Below are 27,853 nucleotides of genomic sequence, written 5' to 3' on the forward strand. Positions count from 1 at the left end.
TGTCCAAGGTCAGGCTGGACAGGACTGGAAGCAACCTGGGACAGTGGAAGGTGTCCCTGCCATGGCAGGGGGTGGAAGGTGAAATGAGCTTAAAGTCCCTTCCAAGCCAAACCAGTCTGGGATTTTGGGGTTCTGTATTACTGTACAATGGGACACACAGGAAAAATTCTTTAGCTTGGAAGTAGACAAGCACAAGCAGAGATTGCCAAAAGTCTCTGCTGCAGACCATGTGAAGTGAGTCCTGACCTTGAAAACAGGTTTTCCTTTCTCTCTTGTGAGGAAGATTAATAACTTTCAATTTTTAAAACACATAAAGTTTTCCTGTGAAGGTTTCACATGACTCCATGAAAAATAATTTTTTAAAATTTTAAAATATTTTTAAATATTTAAACATTAAATATTAAAATATTTAATATATTTTAATATAAATATATATGTAATATTTTAATTATAAAATATTTAAATATTTTAAAATATTTTAAAATATTTTAAAACTCCAGTATTTTGAAATGTTAAAAACTACTCTGCTAGGCCAGGCCATGTCATTTTAACAGTTTTGTGATTGTGTGTGTTTTCCTGCCTTACCTGCAATGGGAAATCATCATTTCCAAGGGCCTTTGCTGGAGGCACAAGGTGGATTACCAGACCTGTGTCCTTCGTTTAGGAATAATAGCCATTAAACTCCTTGTTGCTATGGGACTGCAATTTCCAGAGGCGACCCCCATTATCGAAGAGCTGGCTGCTGGCAAGCAGTTAATGAGAGAGCTTTGAAATGGCTCAGTGCAAAGCCAGCTCCCTGCAGGCTTCAGAGCAGCAATGAAAGAGGAGGGGAGCCCGGGCTGGGCCCAGCTGTGAGGGCCCCGCCCTGGGCTGGGGCGGCCTCGCTGCCGCTGCACAGGCTGAGGGAAGCTCCTGCTGGAGGCGGCACAGGGGATTTTCTGCAGAGATTGATCATAGAATCATAGAATTACAGATTGGTTTGGGTTGGGAGGGGCCCCCCCTGCCATGGCAGGGACACCTCCCACTGTCCCAGGCTGCTCCAAGCCCTGTCCAGCCTGGCCCTGGACACTGCCAGGGATCCAGGGGCAGCCACAGCTGCTCTGGGCCAGGGCCTGCCCACCCTCACAGCCAGGAATTCCTTCTCAGTATTCCATCTATCTGCCCTCTGGCAGTGGGAAGCCATCCCCCCTTGTCCTGGCATTCCAGGCCTTTGTCCCAAATTCTTCTCCAGCTTTTTGGAGATGCTTTAGGCACTGGAGAAGGCTCTGAGGCCTCCCTACAGTCGTCTCCAGGTGAGCACCCCCAGCTCTCCCAGCTCTCAGAGCAGGTCTGTGCTCCCAGTGCCCTGAGGCAGCCTGGAGTTTTCCAGTGGCACAAAGACTGACCTTTCTCCTGTGTGTAACAACCTGTGGATAATTAGGGAGGTTGTGGCATCCCGGGCAGGTCTGTTTGCCCTCCGGGTGCAGGTCCAGGAGCAGGGAGAATTTTTGTCGCAACACGTAGGCAAATTGAGAAAGATAAAAAATATGTGTTTTGTGTAAATGTATTAAATAAATGAAATGTATAGAAAGAAAATGTATATAATGACATGTATATAATGAAAGGTACTGTTGCCAAGGAGCCAGAGGGCTCCATGCTTCCTGAGGGACCATGAGCTGAGAGCCAGGGTTGATGCTGTGGCCAGAGAGTCAGGGATTGCCCCAGCCCCATGGCACCTGAGCGAGGGGAGCAGAGCAGCACCAGCCTCATGGGGAGCAACAATCCAGAGCCTCCTTCATGGGGGCTGGGATTGTGAGGCAGATTAATCAAGTCACACACCAGGGTCAGCATCAGTGGAACCCACAGCCAAGGAATGGGCACGGCTGCACTGGGGGCCAGCAGAGTCACAGCAAATCCCAGGTGAGGAGCAAAGGCTCAGGTTGGAAGTTAAACTCAGCCATTTGGGCCAAAAGGCAGGGAGGGCAGGGGGAGGCTCCAGGTGAGGCTGGCCCAGGCCATTGGTACTCCCAGGGCCTTGGCAAATCCTCCTGGAAATGAGGCATATCCAGTCGTAGCAGGGAGCAGTGCTCTTTGTTTCATTTGATTTTATCACCAATCTGTTATCAAAAACACCCCAAATCCCTAGGTCTTGGGGTCATGACATATGAAAAAAAGAGTAAAACCATTGTGCCTCTGTATTACTTACTTTGAAGAAACCTTTGAAAACATGTCCTGGCTACCTCCTATATGGAATATTTCCTCTCAGGCTTCTGTCTCTTTCTTCCTGACTCCCTGAGCTGGGCAATGACAGCAAATGGCACTGCTGGCCGCCCCTCCACTGCCATCTGAGCCATGCCATTGCCACTAATCCTGGACAGAGGAACGTGCAGCTGGAGCCCCTCTGGAACTCTGCTCCATCTTTTGACTTTGAAAGCTCACTTCAACTACACAAAACCATCAATAAAATGAACCAGCTGGTACCGAGACACAAAGGCTGACAATGGTGCCTGCTAGGACACAAAGGACACCCAGTGGGACAACAAAGTCCTGGCTGGGCTCTGCAATGCAGGGCGGTGGGAGGGGGAGAGCCCCCCTTACCCCCTCCTGGTTCAAAGGGCAGTGAGGAGAGAAGGGCAATTAGAGCTGACAATTACCTTCCCCCAGCAGCCCCCCTGTGTCACTGAGAGAGACTGACAGCCCAGGGAGGAGGGGATAGTGCAGCCAGCCCTGTCCCTGGGACATCTCACTGCTCTCCTGGCATCCATCAGTGCCTGCACCGCTGAGAGCCTCCCTTGTTCATTTCCCAACTCCTTCTTTAACTGCTCAAGCATCTGGGCCTGATTCATCTGCCCAGTCTGTTTCATTTGAGGTGCATTTTCTTCCTGCCAATAAAAAAAATTGACCACAAAATATGCCCATCAGCTCCCTCTAGGCAGCAAAACTTGACCTTGCCATGTTCCCTGTGTGGGGACCTGCTCTGAGCCAGGGGCTGGGCAGCAGCTGGGGCCTTCCTGAAGAGCTGTAGGTGACTCTTTTGGCAGGAAAATGGCAGGAATTCTTCAAGGCAGAGAGACTGGAGAGCAGTGCTGGGGGAAAGCCATAGGAGAGAGCTTTTCCTTATGTTATCATGGAATCATAAAATCCCAGAATAGTTTGGGATAGAAAGGACCTTAAAGATCATCTCATTTCAACCCCTGCCATGGTTGTGGTGATGAGAGAACCTTGGGTGAGCAGAACTACCACCCAGCTGCTCACTTCCCCAAAAATTGGGGAGAAAAGGGGGCAAGAAAACTTACAGGCTGGAATAAGATGGGGAATTCACCAATTACTGTCACAGGTTTAAACAGACACAATTTAGGGGAAAATAATTTAATTTATTGCCTTAAAATTTGGGTGGTGGAAAACATCAAACCAGCCTGTTTCCTCCTCAGTCCCCAGTCCTTTCTCAGATTCAGTTTTGCTTCTTCACTCCAAACTCCCCTAATCAGCCCCATCCAAAAAAAGTGGTACAAGGGACATTGAGGGCAGCAGGTCAAGGACAGCACAGGGTGGTTTCTTCCTCTTGCTCCTTCCTCCTCACCTTTCCTGTTCTCCAGCACGGGAACACCACAGGCTGCAGCCCTTCAGGAAAATCTCCTGCAGTATGGTCCTTTGTGGGCTGTGTTTTCATCAGGAATATCCTTTTTCCTTGGAGTGGTTCCCCACGGGATGCTGTGTGAGTGTTTGCCATGGTATGGTCCCATCCACAGCTGCAGGGAGTATCTGCCCTGGACTGAGTCCTCCTTGGGCTGCAGGGAAAATCTACAGTCCATGGAGCCCCTCCTGCTCCACCTTGCTGCTCCTCTTTCACTTCTCACTGTGCTCTTTCCTTCCTTCCATCTGGCATCTCCTCCTCTTTCTGCAATGTTTCCACAGAGGCACCTTCAGCTTCACTGGTGGCTCAGCCTTGGTGACAGAGCTGGCTGGGACCAGCCCCCTGAGGGGACTCTGCTGGCTGGGACCCCCCCTCTGCACACCTCGGCCCCCCCAAATCCTTCCTGTGAAAGTCCATGTTGGATGGCAAGTTGCACCCCCAAATTCAGCCAGGGAAATGGGATGGGAGAGGACCTCAAGGAGAAGGAGGAGTTTCTGGAAGCAGGAGTGGTGTGGGGAGCCCAGCAGGTGCTGCAAGAGGGAAGGGGCTCTGGGAGGGGTGGGAATTTCCCACTCTGCTGATTTCCAAAGTCTCTGCGTCAGTCACCTTAGTGCCAAAGGTTGTTTCTGGGCAGGGTGGAAAAATAATTCAGCTGGAGAGAACCTGATGGGCATTCTGGCTCTCTGCTGCAGGACAAGCTGTGTAAAACACCTGAGAATGCAGCTTTCCTTGGCTGGCAGTGGGGACAAGTACAGCCAGACCAAGAAGCTCAGGACCTGGGCAGATCTTTGTGTTGATCTGCAGCTGAGTGGGGGGAGAAGCCTGAACAGCCCCCAGCCAGCTGTTTGTTTTGGTCATTCCCCATCCCACTGACTCCTGCTCAGAGCTACTCCACAGATTGACCTTTGCAGCCCTTTGGTGTTATGAAACACAAAATCCTTTGGCTGCAGTGCCTGCCTGATGTTCCCTCCTGGCTGTGGCTCCCTGGGTCACAGGGATGCCCTAGGAGCAGGAAGGAGAGGCTGCCCTGGAAACCACAACATCTTCTTACACCCCTTCTGAGGTTTCTCTAAGCTGGGACCCAGTGGAAAACCATTTAGTGGAGGCCACTCTCAGGCACCCCAAGGATGGGTTGAGAAATATCCGTTGTTTGGCTTAATAAGTAAGTTTTAAATCAGAATAGGTCACTTAGAGCTATAACATTGTGTAGTTTAGCTGCTTGCTTAGCTTTCCTTTCTTAGTCTGAGTAGCTGGATTTGTAGAAGCCTCAAGTCACAAGCTCTGAACTCTCACCCAGATGTGCTTTTGGGTGGAATGGAGTGCATTTTCCCAGTAATTTTCCTTGTAGCTGGTACAGAGCTGTGTCTTGAATGCAGTAGGAGGATAATGCTGATAACACACTGCTGCTTGAGCTGTTGCTGTGCAATGCTTTCCCTAAATCAGGAAGGGTTTGGGCTCCCAAGCTCTGCTGGCTCAGCGAGGGCTCAGGAAGCACAGAGCAGGAGATAAGGAGCCTCCAACCACCAGTGGAAGCTGCAACTCCAAGATAAGAGAAGTCAATGGCCCATGTGCATGGAGACAGCAAGAGTCAAGTAAGGTGTTTGAAGACCCCAGACCAAAAATCACCACTGGAGGCATGAAGAGCATGTGCACAAACTCAGAGGGTAGAAAAGCCCAAGGATCTCTTTTTTCAGGGTCCCTCTGCACAAACACCCAGCTCAAGCTGCTCCCATTGCTGTAGTACTCAATTTTTTTTTTTTTTTTTCTGGAATAGGATGTCTCAGACTGTGCTGCAGATAGCCAAGGGCAAAGAAACTTTATTGACAGTTTGGCATCTCAGGTGGGACCCAAGACCACAATCTGTGATACTTTCATCTCCAAAGATCCATTACCAGCAATGTGTGAGCTCCCCTGGGACCTTTGGTGGGAGGCTGTGGCCGTTTAGGAATGGAATTCTCCAGTTTGGTGCTCCCATGCTGCCCCTTGCTTCCCTCTCACCCTCCACCTGAGGGTGGCTGAAGAGGACAATTGGAGGCATGAAAGATAAAGATGGTGGGTTGAGATAAGAACAATGTACTGGAAACAGCCGTGAGATAAGAAAATTAACAGTACCAGCAACAATGCTAGAGACAAAGGGTGTTAGAAGCTATTCACTTGGAGAAAAAAAACTCCCAATAATACCCAACCACTTCCTCAACTGAAAAGGACCCCTTTCCCCCTTCTCCCAGAAGAGTCCCTTTCCCTGCTCCCAGCAATTCCACAAGGTGGTTCAGACCTCCAGGTCCTGGTCATGGCCCTTCCAAGCTACTGAAAAACTGACACTGTCCTGGTCAGAACCAGGACCCAGGCTCCGAAGGATGAGTGTTAAAGTTCCATCAGTAGATTTGGTTAAAATACTGGAGTGAGTTTCTCTATTCTGGGGGCTGGGGGGGTTGAACCCCTCTTCTGCACAGCCTGGCCAGCACAAGGCACTCACAGAATAGGATTTAAATCCCTTTTAGTTCCTGAAAATGATGGGAAAATAGACCCAGCACTGAGAAAGGAATGCCTTTAACGGAGGTACTACAAAACTGGGAAGAGAATCTTTGGTACAGCAGGTCTGTCAGAAAAGCACAGATATTTCATATGGTGGAGACAGGCCATTTTTAACCAGAGATGGAGCCCCAGCAGAGCAGTGGCCACCACAAGGGACTTTGACAGCACAGGCTCACATTTCTGAGGCATTGACTGGGTTCCCAGGACACAGGGATTGTTGGTAGGTGTGGGATAACTGGTCATGGGGCCACCATAAAGAATATTGGTAGCAGGAACAGAAGAAAAGCAGAGTTCCCAGAAATGGGGAACGACAGAACCATGAGGAGCCTGATCTACTCTAATCAGCAAGGAGGTCATCAGCAGCTCCATTCACCAAAATTTGGGCACAGCTCAGGGGCACAGGCACAGGTTCCACTGAATATTTTGGGCACTGTCAGATTCTGGGCTGCTATTGGAGATACTGGAAGGAAAGGATGGTACTGGGGAGAATGCCCCTACGTATGAAGATCTGAAGAAGGAATAGGACAGCAGGATCTCCTGAGGTGCATAATCCCCTGGATATGGAATGTGACTGAGTGCACAACCCTGCCCTCCTCTTTGGAGAGCATTTATGATGTACTTTATAAATAATATAATATTATATTATATAAATTATATATTATATAATATAATATTAGATAATATAAATACAATACAATATAATATAATATAATAATATTATATAATTATAATTATAATATAATGTAATGTAATGTAATATAATATAATATAATATAATATAATATAATATAATATAATATAATATAATAGCAGTCTATTATCAACATTTCCAGTTCATAGCATGTTATGGATACCCACACCACAGCTCCCCATTTTCTACTCTGGAGTACCACTGGAGCCAGGAAATCACCAGCAATCCTCCCTCTGGCTGCATGGCTGGACAGATGCTGTGCTGTTTGTGGAGGGGTGAGGCCTGGCCCATTAATCTGTACTCAGAGAGGCTGGCAGCTGGATTAGTGCTTCAGATGCTCTTAACATCTGCAGCGGCAGGACAGCCCCCAATTCCTCAGCTGGAAGCCGGAGGTAGCAGCAGGGCTGGTAAGAGCTCTTTTTGGGTGGCTGGGGATTGAATTGCTGCTGCCAGGTAGATGGATGAGGAGATTTTATGGCAGATTTTGTGGGAAAGATGGTGGTGCTGCTATTATCCTGGCACTTCAAACCATGTCATGCAGTACCTTGGCTGTGATTCCCAAGGGTAAGGGGGTGTTGTTGTCTGTGTAGAGGGAACAAGGCTAAGGAGCCTTGCAGTGGGGCTGGAAGGACCCTGTGGAGGAAGCCACAGTGAAAATATGTCAGCCCTGAAGGTCTCAAAGCTTCAGTTTCTTGTGTTTGGAGGTGAGGTGAGGATGGTCAAGGGAAATGGGAGGTCCCAGAGCTTGGGACTGCTGCCAGACCAGAGGCAGAGAGAGGGAAAGTGCTGCTGAGGACTTTTATGGTTACTGTGTTTTATCTCATAGAATGGTTTGGGTTGGAAGGGTCCTTTAGGACCACCTCATTCCTCATTCCCCATGTCCCCCATGTCCCCAAAGCCAGTCTTGTCCCTGCAGCTCTTCTTACCCAAGCTGGGCTTTGTTACCTCTTTGCTCTGACTGCTTTTTCCTGCACCAACACTGTTCTTTCTCTCACAGGGGTTTATAAGCCCTTTATTTGTGGGGACCAGCAGCACAGGGGATGAGAAGAGCCTCCTGAGCAGCCATGGAGGGGTTACAGCTGCGGGTAAGGATGCCCTCATGCACCTCCCACTATCCTTCAGAGTGACTGGCAGATAAGGTGAAAGAAATCCCATCTCTGTCTCTGTCCTGTGAGCCTGGGAGCTGGGAATGACTCCCTTGTCTGTCACTGTGGGAGAACTCCAGGGGGCTGTTCAGGATTAAGTCCAGAGAGTGCCTGAGCTCCCAGCTTAGCTCTCCATGTCCCTTCCCCTTGAGCAGCTCCCCAGGCTGGCTGGAAGCACTCAGGGACTGGCCCTCTCCTACTTAATCGCCTCCTGTTCAGATGTCAGGAGGAGATGAAGCTGCTATAAATAGATGGTGAAGCCCTCCTGGTTTCAGCTGTGATTCACACACATGGCACAGAAGCATTAGGAAGAATTAACATCCAATCTCTCAGGCACTTTCCTGTGCAAATGCCATGCTGTCCCTGTCACTTAAGCTCCTTTCCCAGGGGAGATCAGCAGCACTCTCTGGAGGGCCTGGATGGGCCAAATGGATGGGGAAACCCAGAGCAGGACTCCTGGGAATATAAAACTGGGGCAGGACTGGTGGGCAGAGAAAGGCAGCTGCTCCAGCTGGTGCCAGAGCAGTGCCTGCCCGTGAGGCAGAGCTGCCTTTGGGACATGCCCAGGGCTCCTGCTGCCCCCTGCCCGGGCTGAGGCTGGCTAGGATGGGGCTGTTCAAGTGCCCACACACCTGGAGGAAGGACAACAGCCTTTGGGACTGAGGCAGCTCCTGGAGGTGGTACGTGAGGGGCTGGGGGTCTTTCTGGCTCTCCCTAATCCCTGCTGAGCTGTGTCTTGAATGAGCAACCCTGGTGGGGCAGGATAGTGACATGGGTGGTCCAATGGGAATCCCCAGTTTTTCTTCCCATCCTCATTTTTAAAAGCTCGGGGGAAAAAATGCATCCTACTGCTAGGCTTTCCCCATGGGAAGCTGTGTGCACTCATTCCCGCAAGTGTTTGCATCCATTTGCATGCATTTAAGTGCTCAATGTCCCCCTCCCCCTGCCTTGCTGTGTCTGTGTGTGAGCTGTGACAGTCACAGAGACACAGAGTCGGGGGGAAACCAGAGGAAGGTGAGACCAGACAGGTCCTGGGGTGGGAATTGTGAGGAGGGTTTATAGGGATCTATCCATCTGCTTGCCTGACAGTCTCCCAGGTGCAGGGAAAAAGTGGTATTTTCCCTGAAAAGTAGTTTGGAGGATAGAGCATCTCCTCGGATGGAGGAATATTTCTCACACGTTCGGGTATCTGGTGTGCCATCAATAAGGGAGAAATCCATATCTCTAGGCCATGGTATTACCAGGGTTTCTTTGCATTCCCACCAGATCACAGGGCAGAGAAGGAAAAACCCTTTCAGAGCACTCATGATCCACATGAAGTAAAGGGGAGTTTGGACAGAAGGATAAGTTTGGACTAAAAGATGAGCTCAAAGTCGGTATCTCTGTGTCCTCAGTTACTGGCCCAGGAAGTCTAGAGTCCATGAGATGAGGAATATACCAGAAAATAGTCTTCTCACTTGTTCTTTGGCACTCAGGAAGCAGGGCTTCTCAGTGAAGCAAAGAGAGAGGCAGAAAAATGGTCAGAGGAACTGAAAATTGGTGGAGGAGTCAATGTTATTAAGATGGGACTAAATCCAAGAAAGTTACCCGTGAGCACTCCAGGGCAGAGGGCCCTGTCCCCCTCCTTGCTGCAGGAAAACAGCTCTGGGTAACATCCTTGAACACACACTGAGCCACAGCATGAGGGGATTAAAGAGATCTCAGCACAGGCTTTTCCTTGGGTGATGGAATCTCCTGCCTGCTAAGATCCTCAAGGAGGTTGGTATATCCAAACAAAAATGGGATTGGTGTCAGGATGGAATTCCCCTATTTAGAAACAAGTCACAGGCTGGAATAGGGACCCAGAGTGCTCAGGCAGGCTCAGGTGTGAGTGCGTCTGCAGGCATCTGCACAGTCTTAAGCCATCCTTGAATTTTAATTATGTTATGGAAGAACCTGACATAAGCTGCTTTCGGAAAATCCTGTAGGAATGCCTGACCAGGCTGAAGGTTTTAGGAAAAATTATTATATATTTCTGTTATTATGCAGAAAGTGGAACTGCAACTCAGAGTTCCAGTGAAGGCTGGAAAACCCAGCTGGATCCACAGAACCATGTGTGAGTCTGGGAGAGGCTCTGCAGATTCCCTGGCTGTGAGTGACAAGGCTCAGTTGGTTTGCAGAAGCTTTTGCATGCGCTATCCTGTATCTCCAAAACAGAGAGGGAAAAAAGGCTGTGTGGAAATCTAAAGGGAATATTTCAATCTGTCTATCCTACAAGTGAGTCCAGACAACCTGAAACAGCATAGGAATGTGGAGCATATTGGATGCAAATGGCAGGCCATATGTTTTATAACATTAATTGCCAAACTTTCAAAAGCACCCTCCTGACCTCCTGCAGGCAGTGAAGGAGCACAGCTCAGGCTCAGGCACCTCCTCATTTGTCATCTGTTCCTTGTTTTTCTTCAACATTGATCTGGTTCTCTCACCAACCTGGATGGTCTCCAGTGTTGTGAGAGCTGCACACACTCAAATATCAGGCAGTTTTCCAAAACATGGCATCTGTAAATGCCAAGCTTACAGATGGTACGTGATAGAATGGGATTTGCAGGCACAACAGAGAAGGGTAAGGGCAGCACAGAGTGAAAAATTCCATCATTCATCTAGAAAAGCTGGATCTGCTCAGATGGTCTGGCTGGTGGCTGCCATGAACAGATGCTGGACTCTGGAAAAAGGGGCTGGAAAGATATCCAGGAATAAGTCATGGTGATTGAGAAGGGAGGAAGTGAGACCTGTAACTGAGCCTCTGCCAGGCTGGGATGACGAGCTTCACCTGCAGGGAGGGGAGAAGGCAAAAGGAGTGGTTGGTGTTCCACAAGAACCAGCAAGGGGAGGAGAGTTAATGGCTCACAGAGCTCCCTGAAAGCCAGGAAGTAATTTCTGGTTCCAGTTACCCCAACAGGGGCTAGTCTGTCCTGCCCTGGTGCAGCAATGTTACTGAAATTATCCCAGAATAGTTTGGGTTAAAGAGACCTTAAAGCTCATCCCATTCCACCCCCTGCCATGGGCAGGGACATTTCCACCAGGCCAGGTGAGTCCTGTCCCTGCAGCAGCTTTGTTTTCCAGCACAGGGGCCTCTCTCCAGCTGACACCCCAGGTGTTTTCTCTCTCCCCTAGCCCATTCCTTTTCCATTCCCAGCAGGCACCCTGCAGCCAGAGCTTCCTCAGGCTCACTGCCATGGAGCTGAAGTGGATCCACATCTTGGTCGTCTTCCTCCTCCTGTTGTCCGTAGCCATGACCGGCTGCTTCCTGTGGCAGTACAGCCTCCCCAAGCTGGAGCCCAGTGAGTAGGGGATTTAACCTTGAGCATGGTGTGCTGCAGAGATTTGGAAGACTATAAAAATGTTTCTTCCCAAAAAGCACTTCCCCAAACACAGATTTCCCCAGAGAGCAATAAAGCAAGGCCACAGAGGCCACAAGGCTGGGTCGATGGAGGCACCACGTCACTCTGCTGCTGTCCAAAGAAGCTCCATCATTCCTGGCCTAGGTTTGGATAACTGCTAAGGAGGCATTTTATTTTAGATTCTTTATCTTTTATTTTTTCTGTTGGTACTCCAGTTAGTTACTCCAATTTAGAAACAGGATTTTTTGTACCTTACCATCTGCTTCAGGGTTTTCTCTCTTTCCTGTTCCCCAAACCTTTGCCCTGGCTTAAGCCCCCTGGTTCACACTAGAATTCATGGAATCAGAATCATAGAAAGGTTTGTGCTGGATGGACCTTAAAGCCCATTCTGTTCCACCCCTCTGCCATGGGCAGGGACACCTACCACTATCCCAAGTTGCTCCAAGCCACATTCAGCCTGGCCTTAGACACATCCAAGGATGGGGCAGCCAGAGCTTCTCTGAGCACCCTGTGCCAGGGCCTGCCCACCCTCACAGCCAGGAATTCCTTCCCAATATCCCATCTATTCCTGCCCTCTGGCAGTGGGAAGCCATTCCCCCTTGTCCTGTCACTCCATCCCTTGTCCAAAGCCCCTCTCCTGCTCTCCTGGAGCCCCTTTAGGGCCTGGGAAGGACTCTAAAGTCTCCCTGGAGCCTTCTCTCTTCAGGAGAACACTCCCAATTCTCCCAGCCTGGCTCCAGAGGGGCTCCAGCCCATGGAGCATCTCCGTGGCCTTCTCTGTTGATTATAGGAAACTCAACTGATCCTCTCAAGGCACTGCATGCACAAGGATTAAATATACAAAGTGTCAATGGATTAGAGTTTTAATTAGCTTAAAGGTGTCATAAAATCCACGATGAAGGTGCTAGAAGTATTTCAGAGACCAAGGGTTGAGAAGGTTTCAAACCACACATTTTTATCTCAGAGTACCAGACTGCCTGTAGGCTGTGTGTATCCATCCCTGTCCATCTCCAAGATTTCCTAGTGCCATTTCTCTCCTCATCCCAATTTCTGATGCTACATGTTCACCTGGTAAGCAAGAAGACGGCATTTTGTCCCCAACTGTCAGAGCAGGGTAGCTGTATTTATGAACACCTTGGGATCAGCTGGGAAAATAGTGCCTCCAAGTAAGGCAGTTCCCATCTCTCTCAAAGTTTAAAGATCTTTGCTGGCCACAAAAATTTAAGCTGTCTGTGGGATATGGAGGATGCAGCTGATTCAGGAGACAACTAATGGAGTGGGTGTGGGGCCTACCAAGTGTTGTTAGTACTGCATTTCAGGTGGCCCTCACAGGTCACTCCTAGCCCCATTTCTGAGGTTATGATACAGGGATGACTCTGCCACTGCTGTCCTGAACCCCAGCTCACACTTTCCTTTAGACATGGGCAGACCCTTCCAGAGAGCTAAACCCACAGCCAGGCACTCCAGAGTCTTCTGCAGCCCCAGTTCTTTACTGTCCCAGGTTGCAGAGTTAGTTGAAGTCCATCCTGTGTCCATCCCATGTTGGAATAAGCAATAACAGGGCAAGTGCCCCTACCAGCCTTGTTTTATATCAGACAGAAATAATTCAGCAATGTCCTTTCTCTATGCAGAAATATCCCTTAGGCCAATGCAAGCAAAAAAGCTCGTGGGGGCTGCTGGATGAGGTTCAAGCTTGCCCATGTGTCTGCTGAGGTCACCTGTGCCATCCTAAACTGTTTTCCAGATCCGTCTGTGATGGAGGTGAGGTCAGAAGCTGTGCAGATGTGTCCCCGCTATCCTGAGCCAGTCCCACTGGACCACCCCCTCCCCATCCTGAAGGAAGCACTGGAGAAGGTCTGTGGGGAGGAGGGAGAGAGGGACACCCAGCTCTTCCCAGCTCTTGGCTGCTCTTCTGCAGGGGAGATGGTGGATTTTGCCACTGAACGTCCTGGGGAAGGAGGTGGGGAATTGAGGAGGGGGAGAACATCCAAACCGAGAGATGGATGTGTGAACATCCATCAGTGAGCAGTTCTCTTGCCCAGAGGGTGAGCTGGGATGGACAAACATCATCACTTGTCCATCAGAAGATATGGTGAGCTTCCACCACCAAAAAATAATGGCTCTTTGCATCTGGTCCACTATTAGGCAGCCCTCATGTCTTGGAAAGTACCTGGCTCAGGTGCTCTCTGGTTCCAATTCATCAGCCAGGGCCAAATTTTCTTTCTTTGCTGGCTTTCCCCACAGCCCTGTCTAAAAATTAAAAATATGCTTATACATAACTCCAGGGAAGGGAGTGGAGGGGAAGGGGAAGGGGAAGGGAAAGAAGGTCTGCATCTGTCTGGAAGAGGGTGTGATACACTGTCATGATATTCTCAGTATGAGATGGATCTGACATTTTAGCACTGCCTGAACTTCTGGCAGGCTCCATAAGCTCTGAGGAAACACTGCAGTATTGCTCTGACTAGACTGTCTGGACCATAAGAATAATCATGCTCTGACAGGACATTCCCTATTTTTAGCCCCTATCACATGATCTCTCACTTGTCTCCTTCTCAAAAGTAGAGGGCAATCAGCACTGTAAACAATATCCAACATGCAAGTGAATCATGGATTTATACAGTAAAAACAAAAAAGTTTTCTGTTGTATTTTATGTTACTTCTCTAATAATCCCTTCTATTTTATTTGCCTTTTTGTCTGCCTTAAGGCACTGAGCAAATGTTTCCATAGGAACATTCACCATAGCCCTGAGCTCCTGCTGCTGAGAGCTCAGGACCAGGTTTGGGCAGTTTCCCTGCACACACATGGCTTTATCCCCACTGAATTTCAATTCCCATCACTTCACATCCACTTTTATGAAGTCTCTGCCTGTCTGCAGGTCCAGGCAGGTCTAAAGGTCAGACTCTGAGAAAAGGAGGACCATGATTGTTGACATGAATCTTAGACTGACATGGATTGGAAGAGGCCTCAAATTTCACCCAGTGCCACCCCTGCCATGGCAGGGACACCTTCCACTGTCCCAGGCTGCTCCAAGCCCCATCCAGCCTGGCCTTGGACACTTCCAGGGATCCAGGGGCAGTGACAGCTGCTCTGGGCACCTGTGCCAGAGCCTCCCCACCCTCACAGCCAGGAATTTCTTCCCAATAGCCCATCTAACCCTGTCCTCTGGCAGTGGGAAGCCAATCCCCCTCGTCCTGGCACCCCATCCCTTGTCCAAAGTCCTTTTTCATGGTCTCCATGAGAGCAGAGCCTTCTCAGGAGGTGCTGGGGCACCAGATGAACACATCCACAGATGCACCAGATAGGCCACTGATCCATGGGAAGAGTGGGCAAAGGACCCTGACAGAAGGGTTGGACACAAGCTGGATGTTTCCACTTGTTGCTCTCAGTGCACTTCCCCTGGCCATTCAGTGAAGAGATCCCAGGGACATGACTCAGTTTGGCTTTTCTTGCCTCCAATGCTGGGTCTGGAAGTACATTTCTTATGCCTTAACCATGGTGTGCAAAACAAAACGTGTGCCTGAAAATTATATGTGCAAGATGATGGCATAGCTTTGAAAAAGTCCCAAAACGGCAAGATTGATGCATTCTGCTTGCAGGAGGTGGGTGCCAAGCCGATGAGGAGTTCTGTACAGCTCAGTGGAGAGTTCTGCACGGCCCTGGCACAACAGGGAGCCAGGAGCAATCACAGCCCTTCAGCTGCTCAGAACTGTTTCTCAGGCTGTGGTTTAAACAGAAGTCCATGGGAAACAGTAAAGGAAAAAAGGTCTCTAGAAAACAGGGAAAAGTAGGCTTTAGAAATAGAAAGAACAGAAAACTTAGAGTTAAGTTGTAGCTGTAAAGTCTGAAAGTAGAAAAAGTGAAAATTGTATAGCAAGCAAGGACATTAATCAATAGCTTGAATCTTAGGTTTGGTTAAGATAGACCTCAAGACTGTAGGAAAATATGTTTAGCAAGACAGTAGAAGGTTTTAAAATTAGTAATGGAGTATTGTGTATTGTTAATAGAAAGGAGACAAGCAAGCATTGTGTGAAGCTGGTGTATGTGTACTTTTAGTAATTGTCTAAAAAAATTGTCTGTAAGCTTTAGCAATATGCTATTGGCTAGAGTTTTTGAAATGTTCTAAAACAAAGAAATCTTTGGTTGTTGCTGGCTGTATGTGAACTTTGCCATCTTTGTATTGTCTCAACCATGTAATGAGGCTGATGCTGCGAATAAAGCTCAAGGAACGTATCCCAGCAGTCTCGTCCCATTCGTGAATGAAAGAGAAAAAATAATCACACCAACACAGAGCCCAAGCTCCAGAGTGTTTCATGGCATGGGAAGTGTCATGGGATATCTGAAAAGTCTTTTTCTCATATATCTTTGACCCTAAAATACCAGTGCAAAGTACAGATGTGCAAAATACAAATTAAAAAAGAAGAAATTGCAATTATTACATGCTGATACTTGGTTTTAATCATAAATATTACAAGCATAAGCGCCACATTCTTCTACACAGTGGATATGTAGACTGAAAAAGGATATGGGATATTTCAACAGAAGCAATTCTAGAAGAAATGGATAAACAGTTAAAATACTTTTTTTTATAAAACACTGTACATAGGATCACTCTCGAGTGCTTGGGAGTGAGGAGGGTGGATGATCTGAGCCTTCTATTGCTTGGTACAGACTGGATGCATTGTAAGACTCTTCTTTTGGGAGTTCATGGTTTCCCTTTCTCCCCAGGTGGACCAGATGCTGCAGCAGAAGATGCACAGCTCTGGGCTCCCGGCCATGTCGGCCATTGCCATCTACAACGACACTGTGCTCTGGACGGGCAACTTCGGCAAGAGGAATGCCTCTGACCCTGCCTCAGGAGTGCCCAACGAGTACACCATCTACAGGTGAGGCACCTGGCACAGCTGTGAGAGCTAGGAAAGGGCAACCACACCTATGGAGAGCTGGTACCTCTTGTATTTTCAGGGACTCCTGAGGCAGGAAGGAATGATGCATCTGACTCCATGTTCTCAGATGGCTAATTTATTATTTTTTCATGATACTATAATATATAAAAGAATACTAAACTAAACTATACTAAACTATACTAAACTATATAGAAAAGATACTTACAGAAGACTAAAAGATAATAATGAAACTCGTGACTCTCCAGAGTCCGACAGAGCTTGACCATAACTGGCCAATAAGTCAAAATAATTCACAGCAGAAAGCACTGAAACAATCACCTGTTGGATAAACAATCTCCAACCACATTCCAAAGCAGCAAAACACAGGAGAAGCAAATGAGATAATGTTGTTTTCCTTTTTCTCTGAGGCTTTTCAGCTTCCGAGGAGAAGAATCCTGGGCAAGGGGATTTTTCCAGAAAATATGACAGTGACAGGTACCTGCAATAGAGACACAATCACAAACTGCAGGTCCATGCAGGAAACTCTGCTGGCTTATGCTGGAACTTTGTGGGACAAAGTGAATTCCCAGATTGTTATATGCTGGTGGCTTACTGAGTTACTTTGGATTTATTTATGTATTTTTAAATTTAATTCCGACAATATTTTAAATTGGAATAGCAATGACCCTGAAGAACCTGAAAACATACTGTTCCTTATATGGGAATGGCTTCATGTCCAGGGCACAAATCCGAAGACCAAGAGCTGACACAGATTTGGAGAGCAGAGAGGAGACAGCGTCACAGGATTCAAAAAAATATTTATAAATGTTGGTTAAGGAAAAATTGATGTTTGGGATGAATATCTGCAGAACACCTAAAGCAGACCCATAAGCTTATTTATTGTTCCAGTGAAGTCAAATTCATATTGGTTGTTATTTTTTAGGTTAAGACAGAAAAAAGCTCTTAATGTGTGCTAACACCAAGATGAAGGAAATGCTTCCTTCCTCTAAAGATCAATTTTCAGTGAATTGTAACTGTGTTATCTAAGAAACATGGGCTGCACTCTGACTATAAAATTTTGTCCTTGGAATGAACAATTTTGGACAGTTTCAGCAGCTGTGATTATCTGTTTCCTCCCCAACTCTATGATGGTAAAGTGACTTTCTGCTATTTTTTCTCCAGAACCATTGAATTATTTGGGTTGGAAGGGATAGCCAAGGTCTAGTTCCAACCCATGTAGTTCCAACCCCCTGCCACAGGGGCAGGAGTCAGAGCCACGTCCCTGGGTGGGCCCAAACCACCAACCTTTCAGTTAACAGCCGAACGCGCTGACCGATTGCGCCACAGGGACAGCCTGGATGGACCCAAAAACTGTGGGAATCTGGCATTTAGGGACAGTTTGGTAGTGCTGGGTAAATGGTCCAACTCAGTGATCTGAAAGGTCTTTTCCCACCTAAATGATTCTGTGATTTTAACCTTAAAATTCCAATAAACAACGTGAGAGTGTTTATGGTATTTACTAACCAGTAATTTACAATTCATGTCTTTTTATGAATGCCAAGTGAATAGAAAGAGCTCAGCAGCCCACTGCACTGCTGGAGACATTCAGAGATTATGTTGCAGTCTATAAAGATTCACATTTAAGGATATTAATTCAAACTTTCTGCCTGTATTTCAGCCATTCCCTCTGGAATGAACAAAGGTGTAACACGTAAAATCATGGTGATGTCTTCTTTCCTCTTGATTCATGGGCTTCTTAATGCTAAATTTCTCCAAATGTTTCTTCCCTAACAGAATTGCCAGTGTCTCCAAGATCTTCCCCACCATTATGTTGTACAAGATGTGGGAGGAAGGAAAAGTCACATCCCTTGATGACCCACTGGAGCGTTATGCCCAGAACTTTGTTATCAAGAACCCTCTGGGGAGGCTCAAGGACTCAGAGAAGAGATACACAGCAGATGGCCTGGTGTTTCTGGACAAAGGCTCGGTGCCCCTGAAGCCATCCCTGGTCACCCTGCGCAGAATGGCCAGTCAGCTCTCAGGTGAGGCAGCTCCCTGAGAGTCCCTGAGGCTCTCTGCCCTGGAAAGACACCTCAGAGAGAGCAGACCATATTGGAGGAATAAAATAAAAAACTGCTGGGAGGCTGTTTCCCAGTCTGGACCCTACACTGTGCATTTCCCAGGGATCAGGCAGGGCTCTTGGAAGCACGGTGTCAGCAGTGTCACAGAGTGCTCCAAGGGAACTCTTGTCCAGGATACCTGCCAGGAAAGGGGCTGAGATGACGATGTATTTTCCCCTGCAAATTGAACACAGATTCCTTTCAGGTGAACACAGATTCATTCCTTTCTCCTCACTACCATGACCTGATATCAGGTTCCATTTGCACAACAGTATTTTGTACTCCAGCCCCGAGCGCTCTCATTTTTCTGAGATGTAGAGTTGAGGGTCAAATCTCTTTGCTTTGAATAGAAAGACCTTGATTGCTGAGCTAATTTTAGCTGTCAGTGTGGTTCCTGATCCGGGATTCCTGAGCTATTTATAGCTTGGCATTTGCTGTCAGAGAAGTGTTAATCTGCTACCTTCAGAATTGAGGAACTCATACATCAAGGGAGAAGGAGCTCACAGGACTAAGAACTTTACCCTTTCTCTGAAACAAAGCTGCTAATACTTGACTGAGGGATTACAAAATGTAATGGCCAAAGACAATGATATGTGTGGTATTTTGGTCAATCTCTGTAACACTTACATTTTTCCTGATTGGAATAAATGCCCTAAAATTAAGACCTAAAATCAAAATAGCATATATGCAACTTGCAGGACCTCAGCATGTGGTACAGCATCATCTGAAGAAAGCAAATATGAAAATGAGGGCTCCCCAAATGGATTGATACTGAAATCTGGAAAGAGGCAGATAAACAATCCAAAGTGGCCAGTGGCCCCATCCCTGGCCTGCCCCTCTGCCTGCAGACACGGTGTGGCTCCATCCAGCTTGATGTTGTCTTCAGGGGCACCAATTCTGCCTGGTCCCTTCTGACTATCCTGAGCACTTGAAGCTGCTCTGACTGCTCCTCTCACCCAGGGAGGTATGACGTGCACCCCAGAAATGCTGCAAGGAGCATTAGTCAAAAGAGTATCTGGTCATGGCATAATTGCTTTTAATGTGCAGCCCTTCCATTGCTTCCATCACGGTGTTAGGTTTGTGCCCCTGCTCAGCTCCTTTTATGCTGAGCATAATCCTGTGTATTTCTGGATTTTAGAATGTGGCCCAAATTTCCCAGGGCACTCCTAGAGGACACACCAACCCTTGGACCCTGACAATTCAGCAGAAGGAGATGTACAGTTTCAAAATCCCAACTGCAAATCAAAGGAATGTTCTGGTTCTACTTTCCGTTTGCTGTGTGTCAAACTCCAAAAAGGAATAAGTTCTGCTTAGCACTGGGATCAAAGCCACTGCATGACACATTGTAAAGTGGGTTTCATCTAAATTCTTCCAGTGGAAACTGATCTGTAATAGATCCTCATTATCTGGTCTCTTCATTGCATATTACAGAAGTAACTCCAAAGGTTTTTCTCCTCAGCACTCGATGGGCCCATTGCTGGAGGGAAGCTCCAGCTTGTTAAGACTGTGATTTTCCAGTCCACACGAATGACAGGATGGGATGTGATTGTAAATAATTAACAACGTGCTTGTCACTTCAATTAGCAGCCCATGAGGTAGAAATCAATGACTGTGGATTATATTATGCTCTGGTTTATCATTTCCAATGAACCTCAAGGAGACACTGCAGTCCTGTCACAGAGCTGGTGAACTCTCCCACTGCTCCAACATTTTCTTTTCTGCCACCAGGGCAAGTACATAATGAAGGAGCCCATTGTCCACTGGAAGATGTCTGCATCTCTTATCTGGCCGTGCAGCTGCACAAATAACCCCAGAGCAGAGGGCAGAACAGTGCTCTCTCCCCAGCTCAAATGCCAAGTTCAGGCCAGCTGAGAAAAACAAGTGTTGTTGCCAAAAAAGAATGGGGCTTCATTCAGCCTTGCCAGGATGCAGAACAAGAGGAAAAGGCCTCAAGTTGCACCAAGGGATGCTTAGATCATATATTAGGAAACAAATTTTCAGAGGAAGGGTTGTAAAGCATTGGCAAAGATTGCTCAGGGAAGTAGTGGAGTCACCATTCTGGGAGGCATTCAAAAAATGTGAGAAGTGGCACTTGGGGACACGGGTGGACAGGACAGTGCTGGGTTAATGGTTAGATTCTATGATCCTGGAGGGCTTTTCCAGCCTTAGTGAATTCATGATTAAGACATGGTCACTGAGCACACGATTGTGAGTCATTTTTCTGTCAAAAACATACATTTCCCAATTTCCTCCTAAATATCCACATCGAAGCAAGTTGCAAATGGCAGCAAGGATTCCATTCCAAAAGTGATCCAAGTTCTGGCCTAGGCAAGCCATAGATCCTGTGCAGAGGAGCTGGGGGGATTAAAAAATTACTGACCAAAAAATTTTAGAGAATCCGTGTTCAGTGAGGAATGAAAAGTGAAAACAACTTGATATTTTATGCATTTAGAAAGCCTGAATAATTAAAAGTGGAAAGAACCTTGGTTTTTTCTATATTCAGAAACCCTGAATAAATGTTGCTAAAGATGAGGGGGAAGATAAAAATACTTTAGGCCAAACCTGGAGTTGTCCAGAGAAGTTTAGGCCCTCTTTGGTGAAGTGCAAAGAGTGAAATCCTGTTAAAAGGAGCTGTTACACATGTTTGTAGTCAAGGGAATACAGTCACATGGAAATAGAGGGATTTCCCAACACCCCTCTCTTCCAAACCACACCTGGGATCCAGGATAATTTCCATCATTCCTCAAGGCATTTTCACTGAGATGCAGCAGCCCAGAGTTGATGTTGGAGTTGGTCCTATGTAAGCCAGAGTCAGGAGTCCATGACTTGCTGCCATGTCCTGCAGCCCAACAGGAGCAGGCCCTTGCTGTGTTTCCAGAGCTCTCGTGCCCACCACTGGTGCTTCCATTTTGCCATTGAATCTTGCCTTTGCTCTGTCTTCACCAGAGGCATCATTTCCATTATTTGTCTCTTTTCCATGGCACAGGTCTGCCCAGGAGGCTGCGATCCACCAGCCTGCTCTGGAAGGGCAGCACACAGGACGCCCTCGCGCTGCTCAAAGACGACGTCCTGGTGGCCGACCCAGGAACCAGGTCAGACACATTCCTTTAGGAGCTTTTGGTCTGAATGTGTTCTCCACCCTCAGCCCCATCCCCAGCCTCCACAGCTCTTGCATAAAGCCAGCTATTCCCAAAGGGACCTTCAGCCATCTCCTCACACACCTGGCAGAGGCTGGGAAAAAAGACTTTTGGAGGTGTCAGGGTTGGGTTTGGTGTTTTAAGCCCAGATGAGACAAATTAAACTGTTATAGTTCACTTTATGAGCCTTAAATGATGCAGGTTTTCAAAAATGGAAAGGGACTTTAATTTAAATGGTTTAAATCATCACAGATTTCAGTTAAATCCTGCCTGTGGTGAATTGTGTGTCTCTAAATTATCAAAAAGGTCTATGAATGCGTTTCAATTCCTATATCCTGTCAAAAGTCCTTTACCTGTGTTGCAAAAAGTCAAAAATATAATGGAATCATAGAATCCCAGAGTTATTTGGGTTGGAAGGGACCTTAAAGTTCATTTTTCTCCAGCCCTCTGCCATGGGCAGGGACACCTTCCAGTATCCCAGGTTGCTTCAAGCCCTGTCCTGTCACCAACATGTTCTATGAAAAATCCTTTCCTTAGGATTTTTCCCTCCTGAGAAGCTGAGAGGCCTCAAGAACAAAATGCAAACAATTCTTATCTGCTGCTGTGGGATGCACCAGGTGGATCTGTGATTGGTCTCATCTGGTTGTTTCTAATTAATAGCCAATCACAGTGCACGTGTCCAGACTGTCTCGGTCAGAGACAAGCCTTTGTTATTCATTCCTTTTCTATTCTTAGCTAAGCCTTCTGATGAAATCCTTTCTTCTATTATTTTAGTATAGTTTTTAACATAATATATATTTTAAAATAATAAACCAAGCCTTCTGAAACATAGAGTCAACTTTCTCATCTCTTCCCTCATCCTGTGACCCCTGTGAACAATATATCACTGTCCAAACTGGCCTTGGACAGTTCCCCATAGCCTTCAACGGGATCCAGTGGACAACAGATGAGAGAAAGGATTCAAACTAACTGGGAAGAAACTGTCTAAGACTGCAGAATTGTTTGGTAATTAATTACAGCCTGAAATAATTTACCCAGGATGGCTGAGGATCTACCACTCACTTTTGTTAGTTCTGTCCCACGTCATATAGGAGTCTACAACAGATATTCCTTAAAGGATTTTAGGATTTTAATACCATCATCTTCTTTGGTATTTTTTTCTTTATTGTAACTTACCTCCATTGGTATCTTTATTTTATGATCTCCATGAAGATAAATAAGGACATCCCCTTACAGTCTCTCAACGCCTTATTAATTGATATGTTGGTAGTTTTCACTCTCTCTCCTTGTTCCTGGTTATGCTTCCCAGCTAACAGATCATTCTTCCCAAAGGAAGTTCACATTCATTGATACAGATGTTTTAACATATTTTTCTATGTTGAAATTCAGCTCCATTTCAGATACAAGGTTTTACATACAGAATGTGATTGTTCTTAGGGTAAGAATATATATGCACACCATGCTTTTATTCAACTAAATGGGCTGGAAAAGGTTGAAGTGGTACCAAATTTATGTTTCAAATAGGTCTCAATGAGTTGTGGCTTCGCACAATTAAAAAAACCAACAGGGTTGAAAATTTAATGAATTTTGAAAATGTATTTTTAAGAAGTGCCCCTTCATATTTTCATGCCATTAAACTTCATTCAATTCTGAAGACATAAATCACTTGATAGCTATTAAAGATGGGAGTACTCAAGTTTCTTTAATAATTCCACATTGCTGGATCCTGCTTTGTGGGCTTTTAAGTGCTCTTTAAGTGCTTTTATCATCTTAAGGTAGCTCAGGTATCTAAGTGATTATCCCATGGCAAATCCCCAAAGAGGTTTACCAAGGATTTTGAGACCTTTAAGGTGAGCACCTGGAACTCCCCACACTGCTCTTAAAAATAATGGATGGTGAACAATTATAAACAGCAAGTCAGGTTATGCAAATATAGAGGAGTAGTTTCTTTTCCATCTCCAGCTCTCTCTGTACATCAGGGTTAAACAGCTCTGCTGATGTTCCCGTAAAACATTTCTGTTTCTTGATTTAATAACAAATCATGGCAACAACATGCAGCTTTTCTTGTGGGAATCCATAAAATCTGAACGGTTTGGGAAAGCTGCAAAAGGCAGGCCTCAGAGACAGCAGAACTGTGATTAGACCTAAGCAGTAGCCATGAGATAGGTCAGCAGAAAAATTATATAAAAGTAAGGACAAAGAACTATGGTCTGTGTATTAACGCTTGTCTAGAATAACTCCCTAAGCTGCAGAAAAGTATATCTAGCAAGATATTAGGAAGTTTTAAGCTTAATAAAGGAGCTCTGTGCATTGTGTTTTAAGGCTTACAAGCAGGTCTTTTATTCTAAATAAGCAGGCATTGTTTTAACCAAAGGTACAGGTGCTTATAGCGATTGGATAGAACTACTGTCAATATGCTTTTGCTTTGTGTGATTGGTCAAAAAACTTATAAAGTAAGTTGTAACATCAAGTTTTTGGTCTGCTGCTGGGGACGTGAGCTGCTGGCATCTTCCCATTGTCATAACCATGTAATGAGACTGATGCTGAAAAACAAAACAGCTCAAGGCATGTTCCTCAGCAGTCCCGTCCCGTTCATGATTTGTACATAGCCCCCGGCTGGCGATATTTCTCTGGCTCTCCTTCATCTGCCATTCCATAAAATGTGAATTTTTCCCTAAAGAAGAGAGACCCAGCCACTGATTTTGCATATCACTGATGAACAGCTGATCCAAATATATTCCTCTTCCTTCCAGATGCCACTACAGCAACCTGGCCTTCTCCCTGATGGCACACGTGCTGGCTGAGCACGCCGCTGACGGGCAGTACCAGCGCTGGATCTCAGAGAACATCCTGGAGCGCCTGGGCATGGAGGACACGGGCTTCGACATCACGGCGCCCATCCGTTCCCAGATGGCCGTAGGCTTCTACGGCAGCCAGCAGCCAGCCCCGCTCTACGACCTGGGCTGGTACCGGCCCTCTGGCCAGATGTACTCCACAGCTGCTGACCTGGCCAAGCTGGCCATGGTCTTCCTGGGCACTTACCACCGCCGGCTGCTCGAGCCCGACACGGTGAAGACGATGCTGACACCCCTGCTCAAGTGCTCCGTGGAATACTTTGCTAACAAGACAGGCACACCCTGGGAGATTAACGAGCAGTTGGGATATGATGTCATCAGGAAGGATGGGGACCTTGATGGTTACTCAGCAACCTTCTCTCTTATCCCCAAGCTCCGCCTGAGCTTCATTGTGCTGATGGCAGGGCCCAGACCGCAGGGTGGGGATATTGTGACTCAGACATACGAGTATCTCATCCCTGCCATGGAGACAGCGTTCAGAGAGGCCGACAAAAGCTTGGTTCCTCCTCCAAACCCAATCCCTTATGTTGGCTACTACACCTATTCCAACCTGACTTTCTATGAGATCAAAGTTGGAATTGGTGGGGTGCTGCTCATGCAACAGTTTGGGCCTCATGTGGAAGAGCTGATTCCTGAAAAGTATCGAACAATCAAGCTCCACCACCTGGAAGATCGCGTTTTCCAAGTTGTTTTTGACAAGGAGTTCCCATGTGTTCTGCACCTGGGCTCTGCCTCCATCTCACTGGAGACACAGAATGGGCAGCTCTTTAACTTCTACCCCTTCGACCGCAAGGGTTTGTCTCCTGGCTTTGACGCCCCGGGGCTGAACACCTACAACGTGGTGCGTGTGCTGCGCAAGCCCGTGTTCTACAGCTAAGCATTCCACGCTTCTCCCTCCACTCCTGGGAGCTGGCTCCAAATCTGTGTCTTACCAGACTCTCCTGCCTGTGTGGCATTGTGGATGCCATTCAAAAGGGAAGGATGGAGGCAAATGGCTCTTTTGCCAAACAAATCCTTCCCACTTTTAAGATTACTTTAATGACTTGTCTTTGGCCCCCAGAAGGGCACAACAGGCCAGCTGGCACCTGGACACACCTGCAGGAAAAAGAAGTGGGAATGTGCTGGATGGATGTGTTTGGATGCCATAAAAAAAAAAGCCAGGCATTAAAGTGTCCACTCTTATATTGTCTGTTTGATGACTACTGTGGTGATCAGCTACTATCATCAAAGGGCTGAGAATTCCTGAGTCTCTCAGAAAATGTCTCTTCATCAGTCCAAGGATTTTTCCAGGGCTTTTCAAGAGCCTTTCTATCACAAACAAGATCCCTTACCTGGGTTTGCCAAAAGGATTATGTTCTAAAAAATGGCACCAGTGTGACACCAGGCTCTGCTTGGGATCTGTGGGGAGTGAGGGTCTGTTTCTTTCATGGATCATAAACTTTGAAAAGTGCAGAGCAATATGGTTCTGTCTTGGCTCCTTGGCTAGTCCTTCAAAGGATGTGGGAGCAGTGTAGAACCTGAAGCTCACTGCTGGGTGTAGGGGCACAGGACTATAAGGTGGGATGTTCCAGCTGGACTCAGCTCTGTAATGGTCTCAGTATCCAGGAAAGTGTGTGAGCATGGTGTGGAAATTCAGGAATCACGGGAACCTTTCTGTATGTTTTAGGCAGGATGTCTGGATACAGACATACTCACTGGGTTTCTGCAACTGGAAGGGAAGATGTGGGGGAAAGTGCATCAGCCTGGGGAGCACCACTTTGGCAACAGTGCCCCTGCACCTGCAGAGTCACCTGTGCATTTCATTATCCCTTCCTGTGCCCATGCCATGCCAAGGCAGGCAGGACAGGGAAATGGGTCACACCAACCCCAGGCAGTGCTCCAGGCGTGGGCAGAGTGCCTGGACTCCTGCCCAGGAGGAAAAGACCCTGGAGGTGCTGGTGACAGTGGCTGAACACAAGCACAGGTGTGCCCAGGTGGCCAAGAAAACTAATAGCCCCTGGCCTGTCCCAGCCATGGTGTGACCACAGGACCAGGGCAGTGATTGTCCCTTGTGCTGGGTATTGGTGAGGCCCCACCTCAAATCCTGGGTCAGTTCTGGGCTCCTCATGACAGGAAAGACATTGAGGAGCTGGAGCATGTCCAGAGAAGGGAATGGAGCTGGGAAAGGGTCTGGGACACCAGGAGCAGCTGAGGGAGCTGGAAAGGGGCTCAGCCTGGAGAAAAGGGGGCTCGGGGGGGCCTTCTGGCTCTGCACAACTCCCTGACAGGAGGGTGCAGCTGGGGGATCGGGCTCTGCTCCCAGGGAACAGGGACAGTACAAGAGGAAGCACCCTCAAGTTGCACCAACAGAACTGTAGGTTGGATATTTGGAAATTTTTTTCTCAGAAAGAGTGCTGGAATTAGAATGGGGCAGTGGTAGAGCCACCATCTTTGGAGGTGTTCAAAAGATGTGTGAATGTGGCACTTGGGGTCATATTTAGTGGTGGCCCTAGCAGTGCTGGAGGAACAGCTGGACTCCATGACCTTGAAGTTGTCAATGGCCAACACCACCTCACTGTGATGAGGATGATGTCAGACAGGAGGGCAGACAGGACCATCACAACTTCACAGTCCTGGCCCCTCAATGCCTCTCCAAAATTTGGGGATATTGTGGTTTCAGTCCTGGGTGGAGCTGAAATAAAAGCAAGCAGAGGGGCAGGGCAGGATAGTTCTGACCTTAAAGTGAATATCCAAACTGCAGGGCATGGCAGAGGCTGCACAGCATTGAAATCCAGAGGGAACTGTGACAGGGGCACTGCATAAGGTCTTACAGAAACTTGCACAAAGACCCTTCCAAGTGCATGTTCTGGTATGAGGTGTATCCTCTTGCAGAGCAATATCCTGCTGCTGCTGGTCCACACAGACTCTTGGATGTGGACATGTCTCAGAGAGGATGAGAAAAAAAACCCTCTCTGATCTATTCTCTGATTCTCTCAGTGTTTTCACTCAGTGGACTGCTCTTCAGCTTCAGTTTTGAATAAAGAGACCATCACTGAAGGCCCAGAAATTCCCTGCCTTTTCTCAGAAAATTTCAGTTCCCTGATGAGTACCTGGAACCATGCAAACCTTGCCTTACAGAGCTGCTGCTGTGTAGGTCTCCTCTGGACTTTGTAGAAGATCACATCCCATACCTTGTACAACACCATATGTTCAATATTTAGTCTGGGCTATAGCAACAGCAATAAAACCTGTGGACATGCCACTGTCCTGTGTGGTCACGCCCAGAGGGATGAGTGCAGGCACATTTGGTGCTGATTTCCTGAGGACAATATCACTGCCATAACACTCCTGACACAGCCAAGCCCATGGGATGAGATGTCTGAGTGCAAGATCCTGGAGTGGTCTAATTCTGGTTCTTTTGAGTGAGGGTTACGAGCCAGTGAGGGGCTGGCTGTCCTTGCTTTGAAACAAAAGAAGTGATTGTTTACCCTCAAAAGCTTCTGAGAAAAATTAG

The 27,853-nt window shown here is 47.2% G+C and overlaps 1 protein-coding gene and 1 non-coding gene across 2 annotated transcripts; one reads left to right on the plus strand and one right to left on the minus strand.

Annotated features, from left to right (window-relative positions):
• Positions 1–11,180: 11,180 nt before the first annotated feature.
• On the plus strand, positions 11,181–25,493 carry LACTBL1 (lactamase beta like 1). Its single transcript, XM_059866704.1, has 6 exons — positions 11,181–11,304; positions 13,109–13,218; positions 16,091–16,248; positions 18,043–18,290; positions 21,355–21,460; positions 24,259–25,493. The coding sequence occupies exons 1-6, from the start codon at positions 11,199–11,201 to the stop codon at positions 25,235–25,237; spliced, it is 1,707 nt and encodes a 568-aa protein (XP_059722687.1). The 5' UTR covers positions 11,181–11,198; the 3' UTR covers positions 25,238–25,493.
• On the minus strand, positions 17,526–17,599 carry TRNAN-GUU (transfer RNA asparagine (anticodon GUU)). Its single transcript has one exon. It is a non-coding gene; the product is annotated as a tRNA-Asn (tRNA).
• Positions 25,494–27,853: the final 2,360 nt, after the last annotated feature.

Source organism: Haemorhous mexicanus, chromosome 23 (genome assembly GCF_027477595.1).
Source record: "Haemorhous mexicanus isolate bHaeMex1 chromosome 23, bHaeMex1.pri, whole genome shotgun sequence".
Taxonomy (NCBI): domain Eukaryota; kingdom Metazoa; phylum Chordata; class Aves; order Passeriformes; family Fringillidae; genus Haemorhous; species Haemorhous mexicanus.